This window comes from Coturnix japonica, chromosome Z (assembly GCF_001577835.2).
Source record: "Coturnix japonica isolate 7356 chromosome Z, Coturnix japonica 2.1, whole genome shotgun sequence".
Taxonomy (NCBI): Eukaryota; Metazoa; Chordata; class Aves; order Galliformes; family Phasianidae; genus Coturnix; species Coturnix japonica.
Window position 1 is genome coordinate 30,412,568 of NC_029547.1, and position 22,890 is coordinate 30,435,457.

The window sequence follows — 22,890 nt, forward strand, 5'->3', positions numbered from 1 at the left end:
ACTTGTTATTAAAAACCAGGAACCTACTGAGGGAGGAAACCAAAGAGATGCTCAGGTTCTGGATGGGCTCCAATTGCAGCTTGCACCAGCTACTGAAACCAGCATCTGAAACCAGTTGCACATGGACCAATACTGTAGGAAGGAATTTGATAGGCTAGAGTTCTGGAAACGACAGAATTACTACTTCATAACATGTGGAAACCTGCTGTTTTCTCCAAACTTAAAATGCAGAATCATTAAACATCTTCAGATATGTCCCAAAAAGGGGCAGTTGAAAGTTTCAGGTCACCATGCAACGTTTTGGCTGACAATTAAACACAATACCACCAGGGAAAGATGGAAATTTGAACATGTTGACTTCTGTGCCAGCAGACTCAGAAACAATAAAAAAAAGTATTTGGAAGCCCCCAGAATATAGCAAAGAGCTAAGTAGTGGTTTGTCAGGAGTAAATCGCATCTTCGTAATTTAGTTTTTTTCAGCAAAAGGGGGTATTTGCAGTCCCTGTGGCTATGGAAGAGATGGTATTGGGTTAGGTTTTTGAGACTGATAAGATTTCTATGACTGCTTGACAGGATGTTATTATAAAAGAGCTGGAAAACCTGGGTTTGATGAAAATTCTATGTATTAGTGTGAAATTGATCGCATCACTGCTTCTGGGCTGTTCTCAGCGGTCTATTATCAAACTAGAAAGAGGTGCCAGGTGGAGTTCAGCAGGATCTCCTGGGTCAGTTTCCATTTAGTTGTTCAGTACTTTGCCCAGGGAAGGTATTGATAAAGTAAATTCAGGGAAGGTCCACAAATACCTTGAAAAACAGATCTAAAATCCAAAAGGCAGCTTGCTGAATTGTACGAAATAGACCAAAATTGAGTAACAGCAAAGTATTACATGGGCATGTATTTTAGTTTATGCACAGATGCTGGACACAAAAAATCATTGTAAATGGAGCCCTAGGTGAGGATTTTAATTGATTTTCCTGAGAGAGAGAGAGATATCAGCTGTAAATAAGAGCATCTATGCTCTCCATAGAGACTGGGCTTTATAAATTGTCAGAGCCTCTGCTCATTTCCCTTAAGCATAAACATGGCTGGACACCCATGTGCCTGAACTCTCCCAACTTGCAGCCCATATAAATCATGATGGAAATCAGTTAGCAAGAATGCTAATAGAGCTGACCACTAGGGAGAGGTAAAGGTGAAACCCAGAGAATACTGTTGCTATGTACACCATAGAACATATTTAATCCTCACCCGAGTTCTGTCTGACCCTCTTTCTAGCAATCAGCTACTACTGTTGATCCACATGTGCAACAAGTTGCCTAGAAAGGCATGCTCCTGATAAGAATTGTTAGTTTAAGTAAAGCAAAGACCTATGGAGAGACAACCCAGACTTCGTTTTCCTCAAAACAGAAAAAATATAAAAATACTGCAACTGCTTGCCCATGCAAACCTGCAAACAATCCATGTCTTGTAAGGCTGAAATTTGTTGAATGTACAAATGACATATGATGTGTTTCTCTTAATAAGTTCAAGAAGACAGTGACGGACATAGCATCAGACCCTACGGTATCTGGATGCAGTCTGAACCTTAGCATTGACAAGCTGTTTGTCCCTGGTCATTTTTTTTCTAAGCTGCCAGGACTTGCTCATGTTGAGGAACTTTCTTCTACTACAGGAGACATGACACAGGGCTTCATTCAATATTCTAATTCTTTCAGAGCTGTTGAATGTTTCCAGGCACCTGGGTAATGGTTTAGTTTGGAAGGACGTACTCTACATACTGTGCGTAATGGCTTCTTATTGACTGTAGAATGACAGAGCCACAGGAAATTCTGTGTGGGAAGGGACCTGTAAGGATGATGGGAGTCCAGCTTCTGGCTCTGCAGCATGACTCACTTGACTGCTAATGTGGAAACTAGATTGTATCTGTCATGGTATCACATAGGTTAATTGGTTCAATCTGTGACATACCAGCATTTGTCTTTCTGAAGCACTCCTTGTCAGCTTCTAAAATGTCAAAATCCAGACTCCTTTTTAAAATCTATAACCTACTTCTCTGCATTGTTTTTAGAATTCTAAAATAAGCCCTGAAATCCGCAGTTTGTTTTACATAACTTCATAACTGGTCATCTATCTTCTTTGTATGGTAGAATTCTTCACATTCTTCAGTTGTGCCTACTTCTGCCATAGTCAGAAATTGTGTTATGAAATTATCCCAATTATCTTTGGAAAGATACCAAAGGAGTTGCTCCGTAGCACCTTACAAAACACTGAGGTACGATGGCTCTGTCTCTCTTTTAGTTATCCCAAATATCTTTTGTCTCGCCAGTATCCTTACCTCAGTGCCAAAGTAAGTATAGTGCCCTAAATTTTGTTGCATGGATTCTGCCCTATAAGTTTTGTTTTTTTCCTCTTGTGTTACAGATCACATGAAACATACTCTTACAATTACAAAGTGATCAGCTTAATGCATGTTAGAAAAGAAGGAAAATACCTGCAGCTTATAAGAGCAAAATACATATATACAAATCTGATACGTTGTATTATATCTCCTGCCATCAAGCCAGCTTTCGTGACATTGTCCAATCGTCTCTATCTCATTTCTCTGTCACGATGCAGCATCTGATTGGCCTCCTCACCACTGAATTAAAATAAATAAATAAATTAAAAATCCTGCCCATATGGTTCAGCCCTATTTTCCTTCTGTTCTTCCTCTAGCTGTTACTTCATATAATCTCCTATGTCATTTTCTGCTGAATGTGCCTTGTGATCCCAGATCTCCATTATTTCTGGCATGGATACGGAATGAGGTCATCTCCATGTTTGAGTTGTGCAGCTGTGTGGAGAAAACAAATGTGCTCATCTGAAGGGGTGTGAGGAGGAGAAATCCAGAGCTGTGGGGAGTCAGCCTGGGTGCCCCTGTGTTCTGGATCGTAGTACAGTCTTATTCCACAGGAGAGCCTTTGAAAGCCTGTTTGCATTTCTGACAGTGAGCTTCCAGAGGTCACCGGGACATGCCAAGGTGAGAAGAAACAGTGAAATGTATTGTATGAATACAGGAAATGTATTGTTTTTGCTCAGAAGTAATACCAATTATTGACGTTAATGGCTGCTCGACGTTAATTAAAAGCTGGAATGCAAAGCAAGTACTTTGCTAGAAGTTTATGGGAAAAGAAGGGAGGGCTGTAGAGTAAGGGACTGTCAGCTCATGGAGGACAAAAAGCTCAGAGGAAAAGTGGGAAATGTGAGAGTACTGGAGAGAGAGGAACATGACCTACTTTGTTGTAGAAACCCATCTAGCACTGCAATGTGATTTTCCACATAAGCGTGTTGGATAAGCATGCCTACAGGGATGTGATCTGCTTAACTGACAGTGCAGAGAGCAGTGATCACAGGGTACTAAACAAACAGATAATAGGATCCGTATTGTACCATCTCAACCTCCACAGTGCTCCACAGAGGAGTGGTGTGGTCCTGCTTACCACAGTGCCTGGGCTATCTTTACTATTTGCTTTGTTAAATCATGATTTCCTTTGCTAAGAGGAGATGGGTTGACCAGTACTGTGAAAGAGTGCTGCTTTTAAGTAGTCATAGAAAAACAGAGATTGAGATGTTCTTCAAAAGTCATCTAAGCCTCCATCAGCTGGAAAGCAGCCTCAGCCCTTCAGGAGCATCTCTGGAACATACTTTTCTAGCCTGTTCTTCAGAACTTCAAGGGCTCCAACTGTCCACATCTGGTTCCAGTCATATCAGCTGAAGGGAGCACTGGACAAATAGGCTGCAAGTGTTTCAATATCAGCACATTTGTATTGCACATTTTAGATTCCATGGAGAAAGGACTCTCTGCTAGTCCTGCGCCTGCACTGTTGGCTGTGCCTGAGCTTTGAAAGCACAGAAACACCCTGATTACTCTACCAGCCAATTTGCCCCCTCTGTAATTGTAGTAAAAAGCATAAGTCAGACAAAGTCTTGGAAGATTCCAATTTAGTCCCTAACTCTCTATCTCCAAATGCCTCCACTTGTGGTTTTCATGGCATTCTTCAAGCTTCTGTCTTCAACAGAAGAGCTGTTGAACTGATTTTTGCAGCTATATTAAAGTAGCAAGGCAAAACAATAACAACAAAAACACAAAGTCCTGTCTCTGCTGGCATGAGAGTTCCAGTGCCTTGAAAGCAAATAATGACTGGATGGGTCTGCCACATTCATCCATGTATTTGTGGGAATCCTTTCAGCTGCTGCTGTATGTATATCGCACACCTCCAGGGTCTTGCTGATTAATTACCACCTGATGATGAGGCTCTGGCTTACTGCTCATATGCCATTAAGGAAATCTCCATAAAATTCAGTGATGTGCTTCTGAGTATCAGAAACCAGAGGATCAGATGTGAAGACAGACAGCCTCCAGGTGTACGATTGTGAGTCTTTCACCAAGATTTTGAAAGAACAGAATAGTTGTGTTGAAATGCTGCATCACTTTAACTTGCAGGAATGTGAGACTTTTAGTGCTGGATCCCACTCATGGATGGATGGGATGCTTCAGACTCTAGATCTTTCATTGCAGAGCACTCTGAATGTTTCTGTTGATTACACTGAATCAAGGGCTACACCTGTGAACCAGAAGGCATCAGTGATGTTTCTGTGGTTACAGATACCAAAATCTATGCGCAGAATTAAGGCAGATCATCAAGGATTTTGAGGGACCTTCCCTTCAGTCATTCAGGACATTGAGGCTTTTGTCTCCTGGCTTTGTAACTGAAGCACCATGTCAACTCCCAGACACTACATGCTTCTCATGAAGCCACAGGGATGTGACCTTGCCAAGATGAATCTTGCATATCACAGGTTCATAGATGATAATTACAGAAGCCTGTACCGGGTTTCCACTGCAGGGTGTCTTCACTCAGCTGAGATCACGAGCAGCGGATGGGAAGAGCAGCACATCTTCTCCACAGGCGTAAGTGAGAGAAACAGAGTTAATGACACAGAACAACGCCTCAGAGCACAGAGTGTGAGGCATCCAGCAAAGGGCTGGCTGTGTCTGCTGTCTGTCAAACAAATGTGCACTTCTGACTTCGCGTGCTCTGTGTTCCTTTCATGTCATTTCCCAAACTGTGATAGACAGCACAGTGTATTTCCACAGAGGGAAAGGAATGATTAGTCTGGGGAGAGGACAAACTTAGCATGCCATAGATGAGTGTTGATGTGTTCTCCCAGTACCAGTTTTTGCTTGTCTGTGCAAAGGAAGAAATGCTGTGCAGAGAAAAGCATACAGAAAAGGGAAGAAAAAAGATAGTTTCATAATTGATGGTGTTGAGAATGTTTATGGTGATTTGCAGAGATCATGGCACTCAGCAGCTTGCTTCTGGCCTTGCTGTTCTGTGCTTTTTCCTCAAATCTTACCACACTGTTCAGCTGCTACCCTGATACATGGTTGTCTGGTTTGATATTTCTTTGAATTATTTCAACTTTCCAATCTCTTTTTCTCTCTGCAGCAAGTAAGACTGCCATGTACTGGCTATGAAGGCAGTGCCTATGCCAGGAGTTATTCAGGCTTTAATTCTTTGCCTGTGCTACTACTGTCGGTGACTGCAGCAACTAAAAATGTTACAGAGAAGGTCCAAGGAATGATCGGCCCCTGCCTGAAGCAGCTGGACTTTGCTTTAAAACCAGAGAGGATGAGACATTGCTTTCTAAGTACACCTCGGTATCTGAGTAAGAAAGGACACATGTTAGTTGATAGAGAAGGTGAAATGTATTTGTATCATAAAACGTAGGTAGTTCCTTGTTCCTCATGTCACAGGGTTGTAGGTTTTTATTTTTGTTTATTTATTTATTTATTTAGAAAATGTTAAACTCCTGTTAAATACTAAAATGGGATTTTATTGGCACTGATGAAGGATGAAGTAATGATGAAGTCACAACAAAAAGTAATCAAGCTTTTCACTGACTGAAACATAAATACAGAAGAGGAGCTGTAACCTCAAGAACTCAGTACTCACAGGCTAAAAAACAGACAAGCAAGACAGTTACACAAGGCAAAGATCTAGGTCTTCAGCTTTCTGATGGATGTAACACATGCTGACGAACATACAGAGAATGGAGATAGAGATGTGTACCTGTAAAATAAAAGGACACTGCTATTTGAAGTTTTCTCCCAGTGAAGGATGTTAAATAAATCACAGAAATATTTTAATACCTGTTTTGTAATTCTGATTTAAAAAAAAAAAAACAACAAATCTATTTTTCACTGCTTAAAACACTCCAAATAGCCAAGGATCTAGGCACTAATTCTGTTTGCAATTTTGATACCATGAAACAGATGGCATTTGCCTTACACCACTGAAAACACCTCTCCATCAGTGTGCAGAGTACCTTCCTAGCAATTAATTCACACACTCAGGTGTTGGCTACTACTTGCATGAGATTTCAGTTCAAAAGACTGACTTGATTTTTTCTATTTCTACTCAGTCAGGATTTTCAGGTTCCAAGTGAAGGCATAAGCTCTTGAGACAAACTCTGTCCACTGTAAATGAAAATTCAGGGGAAAAAAAAGTGGAGTTGTGGCTAGGAAAACAGCTTGTCCTAAGTTAGCTTGGATTTCCTGGTTGCTAGTTCATTCAAGATACCTGCATTTAAACAGGCATTAAAGAGGGTGCTAACCTATAGAAAAATAGATTCACTACGGACTTTGCAGTTTGTATTTCCATGTAGGTTCTAAATGATCATGTATTTCCCTGTTCTTTCTACAAAGGACGACAAAGCCTACTACAGACACACTGCTGCATACTCATTGGCTGTTATCAGAGAATAGGCAGTGAGGCCTGAATGCACCTTCAGGTGCAACTGACCTGAACAGATCACTGCTTGCATCCTGTTGGTCAGTTGTGTGTTGCACTGAGAGTTCATGCATCTGCTGATGATGGCCAGATGACTGTTTTCACTCAGGGCCCTCCTGGTGTGTGGGCACCTTCACCATCTATTTCTGAGGAAATAATGGAATACAACTGAGTCAAATGCCACAGATTCTAGGGAAATAGTGGTCAGTGTAGAAAAAAAACAACAACTGCAGGTCTTCCTAGGTATGCTGTGGGGCTGAGGAAATTCAGCCTACATGGCTCCAGTTGAGAAGCCACTTGCTGTGCGGTTAATGAAGACAAGCAGGTTCATCATCTAAGCCAACCCCCTTTGTCCTTCCTGGGACTGGTGAGGAAGACTTTCCATGGTGGCAATCTGGAGAAACACAGAATTTTGTGTAGGGACCTGCTTTTTATAGGCAGAGGTAGTCAGTTCCCCATTGCTGCCCTTATTCTGTGACATTCAGCCCAGAGGATGATGCTTTGGTTGCAAGGCTGCCAGCAGGGATTTTGGCCGGTGAGTAGAACAGCTGCCATAATGCTAAGGTAAGTATAAATTTGGAACAAGAACACACTGCTTACTCTGTGTGCCTTGGCTGCACATTGCTCTCTCCTGCATTAGGGGTTTTATTGTTGTCTCCTTGACAGCAGGGGTGATTGCCTGCAAGTGTCCTCAAACACACCTGCTGCTGGACACTTTGGTATTGATGTAATTCCAAGAAAAGGAGGGCTTTGGCAGCCATGCGGTGCCATTTATTAATCCAGATGAGACAGCTCGTGTGAACTGAGGACATGACCTTGTGCTGCAATACACCTGCCTCTCTTGGCGCTTCCTAGGAGTAGTGCTTCTCTGGAAGATCAGTATGCCAAGCTCTTTCTGATGCAATTTGTGGTAGAACTGGTGGCTGACAAACATCTTTTTTGCCCACTGAAAGAGACCTCATAAGTCCTGCATCTTGAATTCTGTGGCTACAGCTGATTCAGCCTATATATATATATATATGTATTTCCTACTTCCCTTCTGTAAGCCAGGATTGTTGACTTCACCAAGGCAGGTTAAACACTGAGTGCATGTAAATTAGTGTCACCTTCCTCCTGGTACCCAGACTTGGGCACAAACCTACTGTGAAATGAATGAGGATTTGCAACAGTAATGCAAGTTTCTCCGTTTTCCTTTCATGACAACAGAGCTAACCCTCACCTCTGTACTTTCATCTACTTACTGGTCCCAAGGACAACTAAAAGTAGCACGAATCGTGCTGCCAGGTGAGCAAACTGGCCTTATCTGGAGGACAGCAGTGCCTGAAGTGCACCTGGAGGAGTACTTTGTTGGCATCATTCCCCTACTCTGCTCTTTTCTGTAAGCAAAACTACACTTCTCCTTGGGGTCCAATAGGTTACAAAGACACAGGTGGCTTGAGTTACTAATTAAGCTGAAAAAGTAAAATCTCTGAGGTTTAAATAAAATAGATCTTCAAGCTGAGAATCAGGGTTGCATTAGAGCTATTTAACTCCCATTTGTCCAGGGCTGTGGTGAGGGTCCTTCCCACTGCCTGGGTCTTAAACAAGACCTAAGGTCCTCATGCTCTGGGCATTGCCTAACTTTGACCATGGAGTGACAGCCTTTATTTCAGGGTCTGGGCAGTGTGGGGAGTGGAGATGGCAGAGGTGTAGAGAGGCAGTAGAAATGGGGCTGAAGGCAAGGCAGATTTGGCTCCACTGTGTTTGTTCTTGCCTTTCCCAGGACAACAAACTAACAGGTTTCAATAGAATTTTTTTCCTTTAATTTTTTTCTTCTTTTCTCCAATGAGCTAAGGAGTTTACTGAAGCTTCTTATAGAGCCATAAACACGGGACCATTCAGCTCATTACCCTGGATGGATACAAGTTTTCCAGTACCAAAACTAACCCTTCTGATGAGACTGGTGTGTTGTGAGGTCCATAAGCACAAAGAGCTAGTTTTGGCTGGCAATGTCTCCTCGCTGCAAAGGAACGTGCTGCAGTCCCTGAGACAAGAAAATGCAGATGCCAAATTAGTGAAAGCTGGTCATTGCTATGGGAGCCCAAATCGATCCTGACAATCTGGCATGGTATCAGGGCAAGTAGATGGGAAGTGATGTCATGTGTAGGCATAAATGTTCATAGGGAGATAGAAAATTCTTGAGTGGTTTTCCTTTCCCCTCAACCTAGTTAATAACCAGGAATACGAAATAAGCATGTGAGGTCTGTGTTTTTTGCTGTCACCAAACTGAAAACTGTGCTGTCACTTTACAGTACAATTAAACCAGTCTGCAGGGAGACAGGAAGGAAAGCAGTCTAATGAGTACTTCTAGAAATAAATTATAACTGATAACTTTCTTATCAGTTTTCCTCATGCTTCCCTCCATGCCCACACATCCTGTTCTCTGCTCTTTTCCTGGAACTAAATGTTCAGCTCTGTGGCCTGCTGTCCCTGGCAATACCCCTCAAACTGCAAGCCAGACCTTCTCCAAGGCTCAGAACTAGCTCTGCTGCAGGCACTCATCCATTACTGAGGAACAAGCATGTCCCATTTTTGTACATCTAATGCAGCTGTGCTTTTCCAACGAACATTTTAAAAGTTTTGGTCAAAGATGAATTAAAGATCTCTATGAGCCCTGGAACTTTAGGTTTTGCACAACACTTCATCATAGCTTAACTCACTGTGAAGGAAAACCTGGGCTACTACAGAACAGTAAGTAATAAGGTCTCTTTGATCAAATAAAATTGCAGAGTGCCCTGTATAACTTGTGATGTCCTCTTTGCTGGAAAGAGTGCTTGATTATGGGAAATTATTAACATTACTGATTTTCTTCTGCTGTTATTTGTTAAAGAACCTTCTTTTGTTTGAAAGCATCTTTCATCCAGCCACAGATTTTAAAAAGAAAAAAGAAAAAAGAAAAAAGAAAAAAGAGAAAAGAAAAAAGAGAAAAGAAAAAAGAGAAAAGAAAAAAGAAAAAAGAAAAAAGAAAGAAGAAAAAAAGAAAAAAGAAAAAGCCCAATATCCCAGTTTGCAAGGATGTAAGACTGAGCAGTCAACAACAAGGTGCAAAACTAAAGAGATGCTTTTAAAAGAAACTGCAAGCAAACACATTGGCAAACTGCAGGGAAACTCAGCCCAAATGGGTCAACAGACAAGCTTCAGGAAGTTGCTGTCTGGTAGACTCACGCTGGGATTTTAGTGAAAAATTCCCATTTAACTAAATTGTAAGCTCACTCAAACACAAATGTTCTCCTTGCTCTGTGTATGCACAGCAGGCAGGACAGAGACTTGGCAAGGGGCACTGAGTGACGCTTTAACATGTACAATTAAAAGTAACCATGCAGATCCCCATTCAGCAAGCAGTTAAGAAACTATTTTCAAAGCCATGCTGGATCCAAGAAAATTAAGACAGGAAATACTGAGCAAAGTGACAGACCATCAAGCCTTTTTATTATTATTTATTGTTGTTATTGTTATTCACACTTAGACAACTTAATTACATAAAGTGATTTAGATGAAGAGCTGTATCAATATCATAAGGTCCACATACTTATGTGGAAAAAGTGTACACAACACAGTGAAACATTCTGTAGATGCAGTGAAGTAGGACCGTTGATAGAAGGGATTATTTCCGAGAGCCTATGTACAAATTAATATAACTTTCATACTACGTACAAACTTATACTCACAGAAAATACAGTGATTCAGAGATAAGAGAATTTCATATAGTGAGTAATGATCCATACATATGAACACAAGAGAAAAACTGGAATTTTCCGGGGCTTGCTTGGACCAACTTCCACGGTAACAGATTTATTTAATATTTGAGATGAATAAGATTGGGGACATCAGGTTTTTATCACAATAAGTTGAAAATGAGAGATGGAAAAGTATGAAAACTACAAATTGAAACAATCAAGCTAAAAAATCTGTATTACAAAAATAGCATCTGATTGTCAGTTATAGCATGCTACGGTTACTTTCACACAACAACGCAGAGGCCTGATCTTGCCATCTCTAATGACAGAAATAATTCCCACTTGTGGGAATCAACTCTCCAGAGTCAGGACTGCAAAAATAGGACTGTGTAACAGAGATCTTGATAATGGAAATGAACACAAAACCAAACAAATTCCCTTTCACTTTACCTAATTTTGACAGGGGATTAAAAGAACTGTTTGATTTGTGATTTGACCATGAAATACTTACCTTTGTCTTTTTTATTTCTTTCTTTTTCTCTTTTATTTATTTATTTATTTTTTGCTAGAGAAGATGTGACAGAAATAACCTGGATCACACGCGCTTCATGAAGTATAGGGGCCTTCCTTTACAGTGGTCTTGGTGGGACAATGTCTTGGAGTAACAGGAGGATTTAATTGCGTCCTTGGGCCTGACTCTGCGAGCATTGTATTCCTTCTTCTGGGGTGAACATGGATGGCAGGACTGAGCTCCTGCTGCAAAGGCAGTGTGCAGCGTTTTGTACAGTCTCACAGGGAATCTCAAGAGTATGAGCAAACTCCCTCTTACTTACAGCTCCACTAAGGCAAAACCAGATCCTGCTTTACTGTACATTTGTTCGATGGTGTTTTACATCATACCTTAAACAAAGATGTGAAATGGATTCTTCACCTTAAAATTAATTATCCCCTTATTTAGAAACCCAAAGATAGTCTTCTGGGCTTTTATGGCTTCTCTTTGCATTAAGACAACTATGTGACATAAAATGAAAGTAAAAAAATAAAATAAAATAGTAAAGTGCAAGATCTTTAAAAATGCATACAAATTTCATCGTTTGGATTGGTTTTGTGTTTGATGAGGGGTGAATTTGCAATTAATCTACATGAATGTAAAGTTCACTTACCATTTTCTACTTGCATCATTTCTTACTCAGTCTTGTCCTTGGCTACTTATGGCTCGTTTGGGAATGAGTGCCCAGCTGTGCACCTCTTCTACATGTGCTCTGAGCGGTTACATGGCTTCTAGGCTGGGGCTGACTCATATCTGGCTGACCAGGAGCAAAGGCTCAGGTGACTACATGGCTTCTGGAGAAGAGATGGCTTACATCCAGCCAGGCTGGCTCATGGGCAAGGAGAGAGTGTGAGCTGCCTGCACACATCCAGGTGAACAAGTCCTGAGATGCTGTACACTGACCATTAGCAACACACAGCAGGTCCACATTACCTGTCTGGACTATGGGATTGTGATACACATATGACTTCTGTATCTGATGGTGCAATAACTTCAGGCTGGAAGTTCATCTACCCAGCCCAAAAGGAAATGACTAATTTCTCAGTGATGATATTCCCATAAATAGCAAGAGATCCAAGAAGAAACAATCTTAACATTGCCCTGGAGCGAAGCCCACATTTCACAGACTCTGCTCTATCATCTCAGTGCAAACTATCCCATTTGCAAGTTTGGAAATCACCTTTTGCTGATGTATCTTCTGCTACAACTTGATGCAAGAACTGCATCGAACTTTTCAGGAAAATAAGAATAACCTGCTCAAAGGAACTAACCATGCCTCTTTCTCAGTTAGTTGTGTCACTGTTATGTAGAAGAGGTAAAATGTTTTCCAAGAATACAAGGGGATGCCTTTTTTTCCTCCTTTAATACAGCTCCCAGGACAAATTAGTGTGTTGCAGGATTGCATTTATGGAATACAGGATCCTAGGATAAAAACCTGTCTCTTGTCCAAGTAACTGGCAGAAATTATCTGGATTTCAATGGGCTGGTTGTTGGAGAAGGGATTATTTCTTTGTTATATGTTAAATTTACCCATTTGATACAGACTCATATTTCATTCAGAGCATAAGTTATATGGATCCCAAGATGCTATCTTAAGGAATTACAACTGAGAGGAGAATCATTTAAAAAAAAAAAATGTATTTCTGCTCATTCTCAAAATATGTAAAGAAGTAAAAGACAACCAGAGAAATAATCCCTTAAAAAACGCCCAAAAGGTACAAATATTTCTAAGCATCTATTTCTTATAGTACTTGGAATAACCACAGATTTAATCTACCTCTTTATGGACCTTCATATCCACACACAATGGTACCATGAGTGACAGTTACCATAAACTACTTCGGAGTAGCATATATGGAAATTACACAGCAGGTTCATTGCCAGTACAAACATCAAATGGCAGTTAGATAAGTTTCTTTGTCACTCACTGTGCTTCATGTTTCATGAGGATTACTCAGACATCAACATCTACTGAATAAATAGGCATAGGCATACAGGCACAGGGAGCCTGTTTGCACTGCACAAAAGCACTACTTCTCAGAAAAACAGACAACTAAGAAATGCCCAGGCATTTGCTGAAAGATTTTTTCCATGCCTATATGTAGCTCTTGAAGAGATCATCTTCAGATCACACTTCTCACTAAGCTTCTGTAGTATCTACCCTACTGGTTCTACAACAGTATCTTCTGCAAATGGAAGCTGGCTTTTTTATTATCATTATTTTCTTCTCTGTGTGTGTGTAAAACAGCACACTCTTGCAGGACTTTAATGGTATTTTGCGTTCTCTTTTTTAATTCCAATGAAGTCAGTGCTAAAAATGAGCACAACAGTTTATAATCTGATTCATGACCTTACTCAAATGTTACTGGAAATCCCTTCCAAAAATAATGTCCAACACCATCTCTGTTCAGGTGTGGGGATGCCATGGAGAGTTGGCTACTCAACCTGAAGCCTTATTGTGTACTACCTTACTGTGCTGCCAGCCTGGAGCTGGCCAGAAAACACTAAGCAATAAAAAGATTTTTTATTTCAATGCCAATTTTGATATTGATAATACTTTTATGCCTTGAGAGATCATGATCAGCTGAATAAATAAGCTCAGGCATATGAGCACATGATCATCAGACTTCCATGCGGAGTAATGCAATGCAGGACTCAGGCTGTCTGAGGGACCAGTTCCTCAATAGTCATTTAGACCTTTTTCTGAATGAAAATAGCAATTTGATTTCTAGGTGTACAATGCTGAGAAATGTTCACATATCTGAGATTGAAATGGTTATGGACAGTGGGAAGCACCTTCTGCTGGGAAAACAGCGATTTCTGAAAGAAAAGGGTTTAGTTAAACTATGACAATTCATTCCATGGTAAATCTGCTCTCGCTTTGAAAAAGGGGTGTCTTAGCAACTGGCATGCTCTTGGGCATACAGTGACTGCTGCAGCAGCTCTCAGCTTCTGTTCAGCTCCACACTTCACAGCTTTCAAATTCCTCCGGTGTGGGAAGAAGGGTCTCCATTCTCCTTCTCTTTACCCTACCAGAACAGATACTGCCTCATTACCAAAGAGCACACACTTTGTTTGCAAGTTTGTTCCAGCAATTATACAAGTGACTTTCAGAGCCAGCCTCTCCTAGAAGCACTGCAGACCTGAAATCTCCCCTATCTCTGAAGCTGAGCTGCTGCAGCAGCTGTTATCCTGCTGCTTGAATAACGACCTGCCCAGAAGATGCAAGGCAATGGGAGCTGTGAGCTGTCTCCTTCCTGAGGGGAAGAAAATTACTTCTAATACCTCCCAAGATAAATGTGTTGATAGGGGCAAGCAGACAATGACAGCATCCTTCGGGAAAGAAATGAGTCAGTTATTTTAACAGTGTATGAATGCTGTTACAGAACAGCAGCCTTAGCCCTACACACACAGTTTATACCTCCAGCCTGAAATCATGCCATCTTTGGAATGACATGCTCGCAGTGTGCAGGGCTTTCAACTCTTACTCCATACTCCCAGCCTGCCCTCAGTGAGGCAGGAACTCCACTGTTGCTGCCTGAAGGTTTTTTCCTTTTCATTCCAGGGATTACCCTGCAATGGCCATGTATGTGAAGAAGAAAAAACAAACAATCAAAACAAAAAATATAACAAAACAGAGTAGTACACTGAACAGAGGTCAGACTCTTGGCATTCCTTGGTTTCTTGATCTAAAATATAAGCCGGTTAATCATTCTGTACGTTCTAAGTGGCACTGCACAGATGTACACTGCACAGACCCATCTCAATCCTGTACATGCTCTCATAGGTCACACTGCCTTACACTGCTCACCTGGGAAAGAATCACTTGGGTTACACCAAAAGCTGCCTTGAGCACTGTCATCAGAAATAGAAAGTATCTGGTGGTTCTCCTAGGGCAGGCTCTGCTGCAGAGTCAGCTTTGTTTCTTGGGACACCGGCTCCATCTGAGCTCAGAATTTGAGTAATGGATTTTCTTTTGCAGAACTGCTGTTCTTTTCAGCAGAGGGCACTGTAGTTATGTCTGTACCTATGTTCCCCTTATGTACGCACATACACAGAAACAAACATTAAGAGGTCCATAGCATTACGGTTAATACAGGTGAGGATTCTGGAGCAACAAAGGATCTTAAATACAACTACAGTTTTTTGCTCCTAATGAGAGAAAAGCATGCACCAAAGTTCACTAAGAAGCAAGAGATACTGCAAGTGTATGCTAAAGATCCAATGCTGCTTCTGAATGCAATTCTTTAACTAGGACTTAATTAGAATAAGACGTGAGGAACAGACATTGTAACTCCTAGTTTTCTTGCTTTTGCTCTGCAATATTTCACTTTTTTTCATAATATCTCACAATAGTAATATTTCAGTAGTTTTTAATGTGTATTTCTTAATGTTTTCTCTACCATTGTTTTCTCTCAAGTCCTTATTCTTTAGCCAGCTACTGTTATATACAAACACATATAACAGGAATACAGAAACAACAAAGGGATGAGTGAAAAGCAAACAGCAAGGGACACAGGCAGGAAAGCATGATGACAGCATCAGAAAAACAGACAAGACAAAATGTGCTGAGCCTTCTGTTACACAGCTGTGAGCATTACAATGTCATTGTGAGCACAATACGAATACAAAACGATGTTGAAACAGGTCACAGACAAATACTGAAATTTCATGAACTCTAACTGCAAAGAAAGACTTGAAGAAACAAACACTTAGTATCTGGAATAATTTCTTAACACCTGTTCCAGTTCTCCTGTTTTTAATCATCCAGGAAACATGAACACTGCATTGCTTTCTCTCTCCTTATTGTTATTATACATATATATATTTTATTCTAGCTTTGGACATCCTCCTCCTCCTCTCAGGATTTCAGTAAAAGAATATTGTATTTTCACTCTTTTCCAGGCTTCTTTGGACATTCACACTTCCAGCAGTAATGAAGAATTTTCATGTAGGTTTCCTGCAGTTTCACTATTTTTAAACTATTTTTTCATACCTAGTATAAAGACTTATATATGCAAAATGAACTGCCTCAGATCTATACAGCAGCTGAGTATTTCTTCCAATAATGACTATCCGTAGCTGTGAAGTTCTTTACACTTCAAGTAATGGAGAAAGATAGTTTGTGAAGTATATATCCACTTCAGCAATTAGGCTGCCATTTTACAACTATCTCTATTTTATGTATGAAATACTGTGCACAAGCAAATTAGCCTTTTACTTCTGGCATCAAAAGGCAAACTCATCATGGTAACAGCATCTGAAAGCCATTGGTACTGTTAGTAGTATTGCTGCGTTAGAAAAAAAATGCTGTGTTCACATATCAGTTGTATCATCACTTTGCATGCTGCATTGGTATTAAAGAAAACAGCAAATCCCCAGACAGAAATCCCCAGACAGGCCTTGCCTGTGAATAGAGTGAAAATCTGCATCAGTCACATATTGGTCAGCCAACACAGTCCCTTCAGTGCTAGCACTGGGGTTTCAGCAGTCTGAAGAGCTTTGCAAGATGTAATAAATCATCACTGACATCCTGCTGATGGCCTTTGTAGTCCTGTGATGCAGAGGACCAAACCGCTGGTAAATCCCTGGCACTGCTGAAATCACAACATGTGAGTCCACCTCAGCGAAGAGACATGCAAGATCTTCCCTCCCTGTGACTCAAGCACTCAGCAAACACTTTCCACTCAGCAGCATCAGGAGATCATCAGATAAATCCCATACCAAGGTGTGTGGGAGGTGGTGCCTCTCCAGAGTCAGTATTAGCATTCCCCTTTAAAAGATTATAGCTTAAAGAAATAAGTACTCTGTATATCTGTGTGTACTATGACAGAGAAAAAGAAGTCTGTGGATGTGTACCATAGGCATTGGAGAAAGAGTAGCTTTCACCCTCTCAGTGCGTGTGCAGCATCCCCAGTGCTGAGTGGCGAGGTTGCTCTGCAGCCAGCGAAGAACACCTCGGTACAGCTGGCCTCAGCTCCGTCTGCGAGCGCACTGCTCTGCAGCAATCAGTCTTTACTCCAAATTCCTCTCTTTCTATCATTCTCTTTCTTTCTCTCTTTTAAAACTGAATGGTAGGAGATTTACAATTTCTTCCATTGTGGTTTTTTTTTTCTTTTTTCTTTTTTTTTCTTTTTTTTTTTTTTTCTCCCATTTCATTTTGATATATATATATATGCTGAATAAATAAACATCTATAACATTGTTTCTCAAGAATTAGCTCTTTCCACTAGATGGAGACAGGACACTGGATCACTTTGTCCTCCAGGAGGACGCTGACAATCAGGAACACGAAATAAAGCCCAAACATGAGAAAGCCCAGGAATTTGTTCATCCTCCACTTGCAGAAAGCGATGGAGAGGATGACAAAGAGCAGCATGATGAAGAGGAGGACAATCGCACAGAAGAGACCATTGCTGCTGACAGTCACCGGGGAGAAGCTATTAATCACTGCAAAGAGGAGCCATGGGAGAGGAAGGCTGTTAAAAAGAAAAAAAAGAAAATAAAAATAAGAAAAAGAAATAGAGGAATTGAAAACACAGCAGAGATCTAGAAATAGGAAACAGAAATTTTTGGAGGCACTTCAAAATGCAACCAGAAGCTTCATAGATAAAATGAGGCATGAAATCTTCTAATGTGTGAATAAATCTGATTTATCAATATGCTTGTGGAAGCATGAGATTCAGGCTCCTCACTCTCCTTTCATCATGACACTGGTAGATGGTATTTCCCCCAGCTGGCAAAAAATCATCGGACACCTGCCAGTGAGCAGGGAGACTCTTTTGTTTGTTTCAGGACTACACACCATCTGCACAAGAACCCACTCCATGTTCCTTTCCAAGAGCCCACCAGCAGAAGGGTGGCTTACCCAATGTGTCCTTCCCATAAAGAACCAGCATTCCAGAAGGCATTACCCCCAAACTTCAGACCTTTAAAGTCATGATCCACATTTACTATAAAGCCTGTGCAAAAATGTGAACTTCAGCTGAACCTTAGCTTAATTTCTATTTCTGTGTTTACTGTCATTACATTTCTCATCTCTGATACCACAGAATGAGGCAACATCCCTCAGGAAGATGTCAAGCTGAAATAAATATTTAAGCCCCCGATCAGAGCTTAGCAGGCTTAGAATGCATGAAGAGAGCTGTCAGAAGCTCACAACATTCAAGCTTTGAATAAGCAGCTCAAGAGAGAATAATTCACTACAGCCTCAGTGCTAACTAAACCAAACTGCAGCTACACTGTGCCATTTCAGTTGTTCAGGTGCTAAGTCTAGCAGACTGTGCTACAGGACAACACCATTTCTGCTGCTAGGAAGACAAAAAATACATTACAGAAATGAAGTATTGCCAAAGAGAAAAGTTCTGCCATGAACCTTGCACGCTCTAGACTAAAAAACTCTATAATGCACCAGGTTTTCAAAAGTCTTGCTGGTCTGTTGCTAGAAGAATTTATTTCAAGCCCTTCCTGATTCTGGACTAATAGGGAAAAAAAGAAAACAAAACTTTGAAACACCGAGGCATAGATTACAACATGGGATGGACCAGGACTAGCTTGATCTCAGTGGGTCAAATAGGAACTTGAGTCCCAACCACATGCCTCATAGCCCTTCCCTAGGGCTGCTGTGAAGCAGTAAAGTGTGAACAGAGCATTTCCACTGAATTCTGCATTGCTTCACATTGTTAGAGATACACAAAAGCACCTTTGTGTTAAAGAGAATTTTTGCAAATGTTTGTAATTTGGAATTCGTCAGGTACATAAAAAAAATCACATCAACAACAGCTTATGAGAGTTGCACAAGACATTGATCATTGATGTCTGTTTTTTTTTTAACAATGCACTGAATACTGCAGAGGCAATGAATTATTTGTTGATCAGTGGTTATAAAGAAAGCCCTAGTACAAGTTCAGTGCACAGTAACTCAAGAGAATGACCTGACAAAAGCACAAAAACCTTCAAAAATTCCTTCTGGGAACAAAGCCTTTGGATTTTTTCAAGTGTAATTTACTTGCCTGGGCAGTTCTGCAGTGAGTGAAAGAATCAATCAGGCAACAAGTCTGCAGCAAGTCCATCATTCAAATGTCCGTAGACTTCTGAACACTTAAAATTGTAACATCCATTGCCTATTTTCATCACCTTCTTTTTGAAACACCAATAGCAGAAAACTGTTTTAGGTAATGCCTTCACAAATCTAAGGCAACAATGCTAAGAACAACAAAAAAAAATTTCTACAACACAGCTTTCTTCCTACAGGACTTACCCCACTGTGATGTCAAATATGTTGCTTCCAACAGAACTGGATACAGCCATGTCCCCCAGACCTTTGCGTGCTACAATAACACTGGTAATAAGGTCAGGAATGGATGTGCCAGCAGCTAAAATAGTCAAGCCCATAATTTCTTCACTAATACCAATGGTTTCTCCAACCTAAAAAGGTTTGAGCAAGAACACAGAAAAACATGAGTTACAGTCCTGTGGTGGAGAAATACTTTCTGCTGTAAAGCTGCTTAGTAGGGAATATTATCCCAGAGCTTCCTGACTATCTTGGAGAATACAGTCAGGATTGGAGAATTACTGTTTTCACAGAAAATCAGTAGGCATTGACAGGCAGCTGCTGATGGCTCAGATGTTACCAGAGCGATCAAATCCTGTGGTCAGGACAACCACAGCTCTCTCAACTATTTTCCATTTACTGAGTACTGATTTTACTTCATCCACTATTGCAGCTCCTGAAATAGATGGTTTCTCAGCATGAGAGAAACGATGGACTCTGATTCTAAATGGTTTCTCACAGTGCAGAACACAATGCAGTGCTTGTATTTTATGCCAGCATCACCCTCTTACCTGATGTGCCCACCAGACCATCAAGTAAGAAAAAAATGCAATCCAACTGATTGAGCCAAAAAATGTGATAGGAAAAAATTTTCTTGACCTCTGCAAAAGAAACAAAGACGAACAGTAAACACCTGTGTTGAAGGCTGCTTTGCTGAACTCTTATTTATTCTCTTAGTGACCTCTTATTTCTTCTTATAATCTGTTGTAACTACCTACTCTGATCATTATCATATCATCAGGAAAAAAGTCAAGAACATCAGGAAACTGTTTTTCCTCACTGCTGTGTGTTTACCTGTGCCTTGTTCTTGTACTGGCTTCTGTTGTAAAGTAGTCTATGGCAAGAATCATCTCTGAACAACAGCTTTCATAACAAATGGCAGGTTTTTCTGTTCTCTGTTTCTACTACATGCTGTAACACTACAATTTGCTAGTGTTGAGCTGAATGGAGTTCTAGAATCTAGATTTATTAGTAGCTTCATGCCTATTGGGAAAGAATGTTTTCAAATTTACAAGTATGCATACATTTCATTCACATATTAATAACTTTCTTCAACACAGTTGCTGTAACAAATGTTGTCATATGGCGGAGTTAGAAAAGTACATATCCAAAATCTATTATGGTATTAACGTTTCTTGGGAAAAACAGCCAATATTTTCAACTAGAACAGAAGATACATTAAGGATACATTTGCAGCAGCTTTGTAGGAAAGTTTGTTGTAAAAAATCATAAAACGCTCCCCCTGAGGCCCCTCACTGAATTCCAAAATCTGTGTCACACCAGAGAAACCTCATTTTCATTTTCTGTGTCTCCTCTACTAGTATTGAGCTTTGAATAAGTAGTATAATTGCAGCCAACTAATAGGTTATATTCAGATTAATGATTTATTTTGCTTTTTGTTCTTTCCAGTCTTTTGCATCATCCATTTCCCACTGGCTTGTTAGATTTATGTAACGAAAAGTGATAACTACTAAGAGAAGTAAATGTGACTGCAGTTAAGCAGCAGATTATCACTGTATAAATCAGATCACTGTTTAAAATGAAATTTATACTGTGAATGAATGCTACTAATCTTGAATGAAACCAGTTCTTTATGGGCATTCACCAGCTGAAAAAAGATCATCATGGCAGAAGACTTCTGATGTGCTGTCAGCAAAGTCCTACAAATTATCCTCAAGTGGGACTGCCAGACGAGGTCAGTTATACCAACCTGGTCACCTGTTTGAGCTGCTTCTAGACCCTGTGCAAGCTCTTCCTGTTAAGCTTTCATTCCACTTCTTGTGTGCATATGGCCCTCCATGGAAGTGCACCTTGCCTACAGCTCTCCGCACTGTAGGATGTTCCCATGCAGCACCGCCAGACCCTGCTGGGCCCTATGGGCTCTTCCTGGCTGTTCTGGGAACAGACAGGACTGAAACAGTTTCCATCAACACAGCTTCTGCAGGGAAAATGCATTGTGTGTTTTGGCAGTTCAGCTATCTCAAATTGTGATAAAGCAATGGATGCAATACACACCCATCATCAAAGGATAATTAAGACATTTAGATCAGCTTTACAGCAGGTGCACTTATGGGCTGTACTGTAGAACACTTCCTCACTTCCTATTGTACTTCTCATAAAGCTAAATGTCCTCCTGAAAAGTGGGTTGCAGAATGACTAGGACATCCAACACAATCCCATAATTGAATATTCACAGCAACTCACATTAATGATGGAAATTTAACAATGCTCCGCAAAAATGCATAGAAATACATAAACAATAAACTGAACTTCAGCTAGAGTACGAAAACCATTCCAGCAAACTGTCTTAAATGAATGTTGTTTAAATTCAGGGATAAATAACCACAACAGCACCTGAAAACTTATTTTTAATATACATTTCACTATTGTCACAAGCACCATTTCTAATTCAATTAGACTTGGTTGACCTGCTTCTTAACTCTTTATGGAGCAAACAGAGTGACTTTTATGAAACAGAATTCTGAACTTTCATTACTTTAGAAAATCTGGAACTAAATTCCCATTTTTAAACTTGTTCAGAAATCATACGCCCTTTTGATTCTAAGATCAAATTTTTAAACGCAATGGGGCACTAAGAACATTGATTTGAGAAGGAACATATGTTTAAAGGAAAAAGAGGATGGCCGATAAGCAGAAATCTGACACTGGAGAGAGAAAAGAATCAAGTCCAGAAAGGATAAATAAATATAATCAGCATTTTGATTTTTTAAACTTAAAGGCTAATAGATTTTTTTTTTTCCAGCACTGCTAGCAGTCAAGACTTTCAACACACAACTTTTTTTTCTTTTTCTTTTTTTCTTTTTATTTTTTTTAATCTTCCATGTAAAAATGGGGATTTTTTTGCAGTATATGTGGTAAATGAGTTGGTAACCTTCTTGCAGCTGGTCACAAAATCTAAACAAAAACACATAATAGCAGGGGAAATTCAGTGAAGAATATACAGCACTCCAGAAATAGGCACATGCACTGGCTTGCGCAAATCCAATACAGCAATAGCTGTACTGACCAGTAATAGCTGTCAGCCTAATGAGAGTAGGAGATTATATATACCAAGCTCTTGCAAAATAATTGGGCATTTCAAGAATTGCATATCTGCATAACATGGAGAACTGGGTGGCTAAAGATTATCAGCCACTAACTTTGCAGGCTGTGTATTCCCAGTCTCAATCTTCCCCCAGTACAATTAGCTGATGAGCAGCTGCTCAAGGTTATGAGTATTTTGATAGGCTTAACAGTTTCATTACCTACTTTTAAAAGAGGGATGTTTAAACTCAGAAGGGGCAAAAGCTGAATCTTGTGCATGCTTTAAGTAATGAAATCAAGGATAGATGCCATAAATACTGCTATGTAATTTGCATATAGATGAATTTTTTAAAAGGAAGAAATAAGAGTCTCCTCTCCTCTCCTCTCTTCTCCTCTCCTCTCCTCTCCTCTCC

General features: G+C 40.3%; 1 protein-coding gene across 5 annotated transcripts in view; it reads right to left on the reverse strand.

The window, feature by feature from the left end:
* Window positions 1-10,280: 10,280 nt before the first annotated feature.
* Window positions 10,281-22,890, reverse strand: part of SLC24A2 (solute carrier family 24 member 2) — a 100,895-nt gene continuing 88,285 nt past the window's right edge. For all 5 annotated transcript variants that reach the window (XM_015849065.2, XM_015849069.2, XM_015849067.2 and 2 more), the window contains 3 exons: window positions 19,945-20,034; window positions 19,361-19,527; window positions 10,281-17,579 (listed from right to left, as the gene is read on the reverse strand). In XM_015849065.2, the coding sequence (XP_015704551.1) occupies window positions 17,330-17,579; window positions 19,361-19,527; window positions 19,945-20,034 (507 nt within the window). In that variant the 3' untranslated portion in view covers window positions 10,281-17,329. The remainder of the gene's footprint in view (window positions 17,580-19,360; window positions 19,528-19,944; window positions 20,035-22,890) is intronic.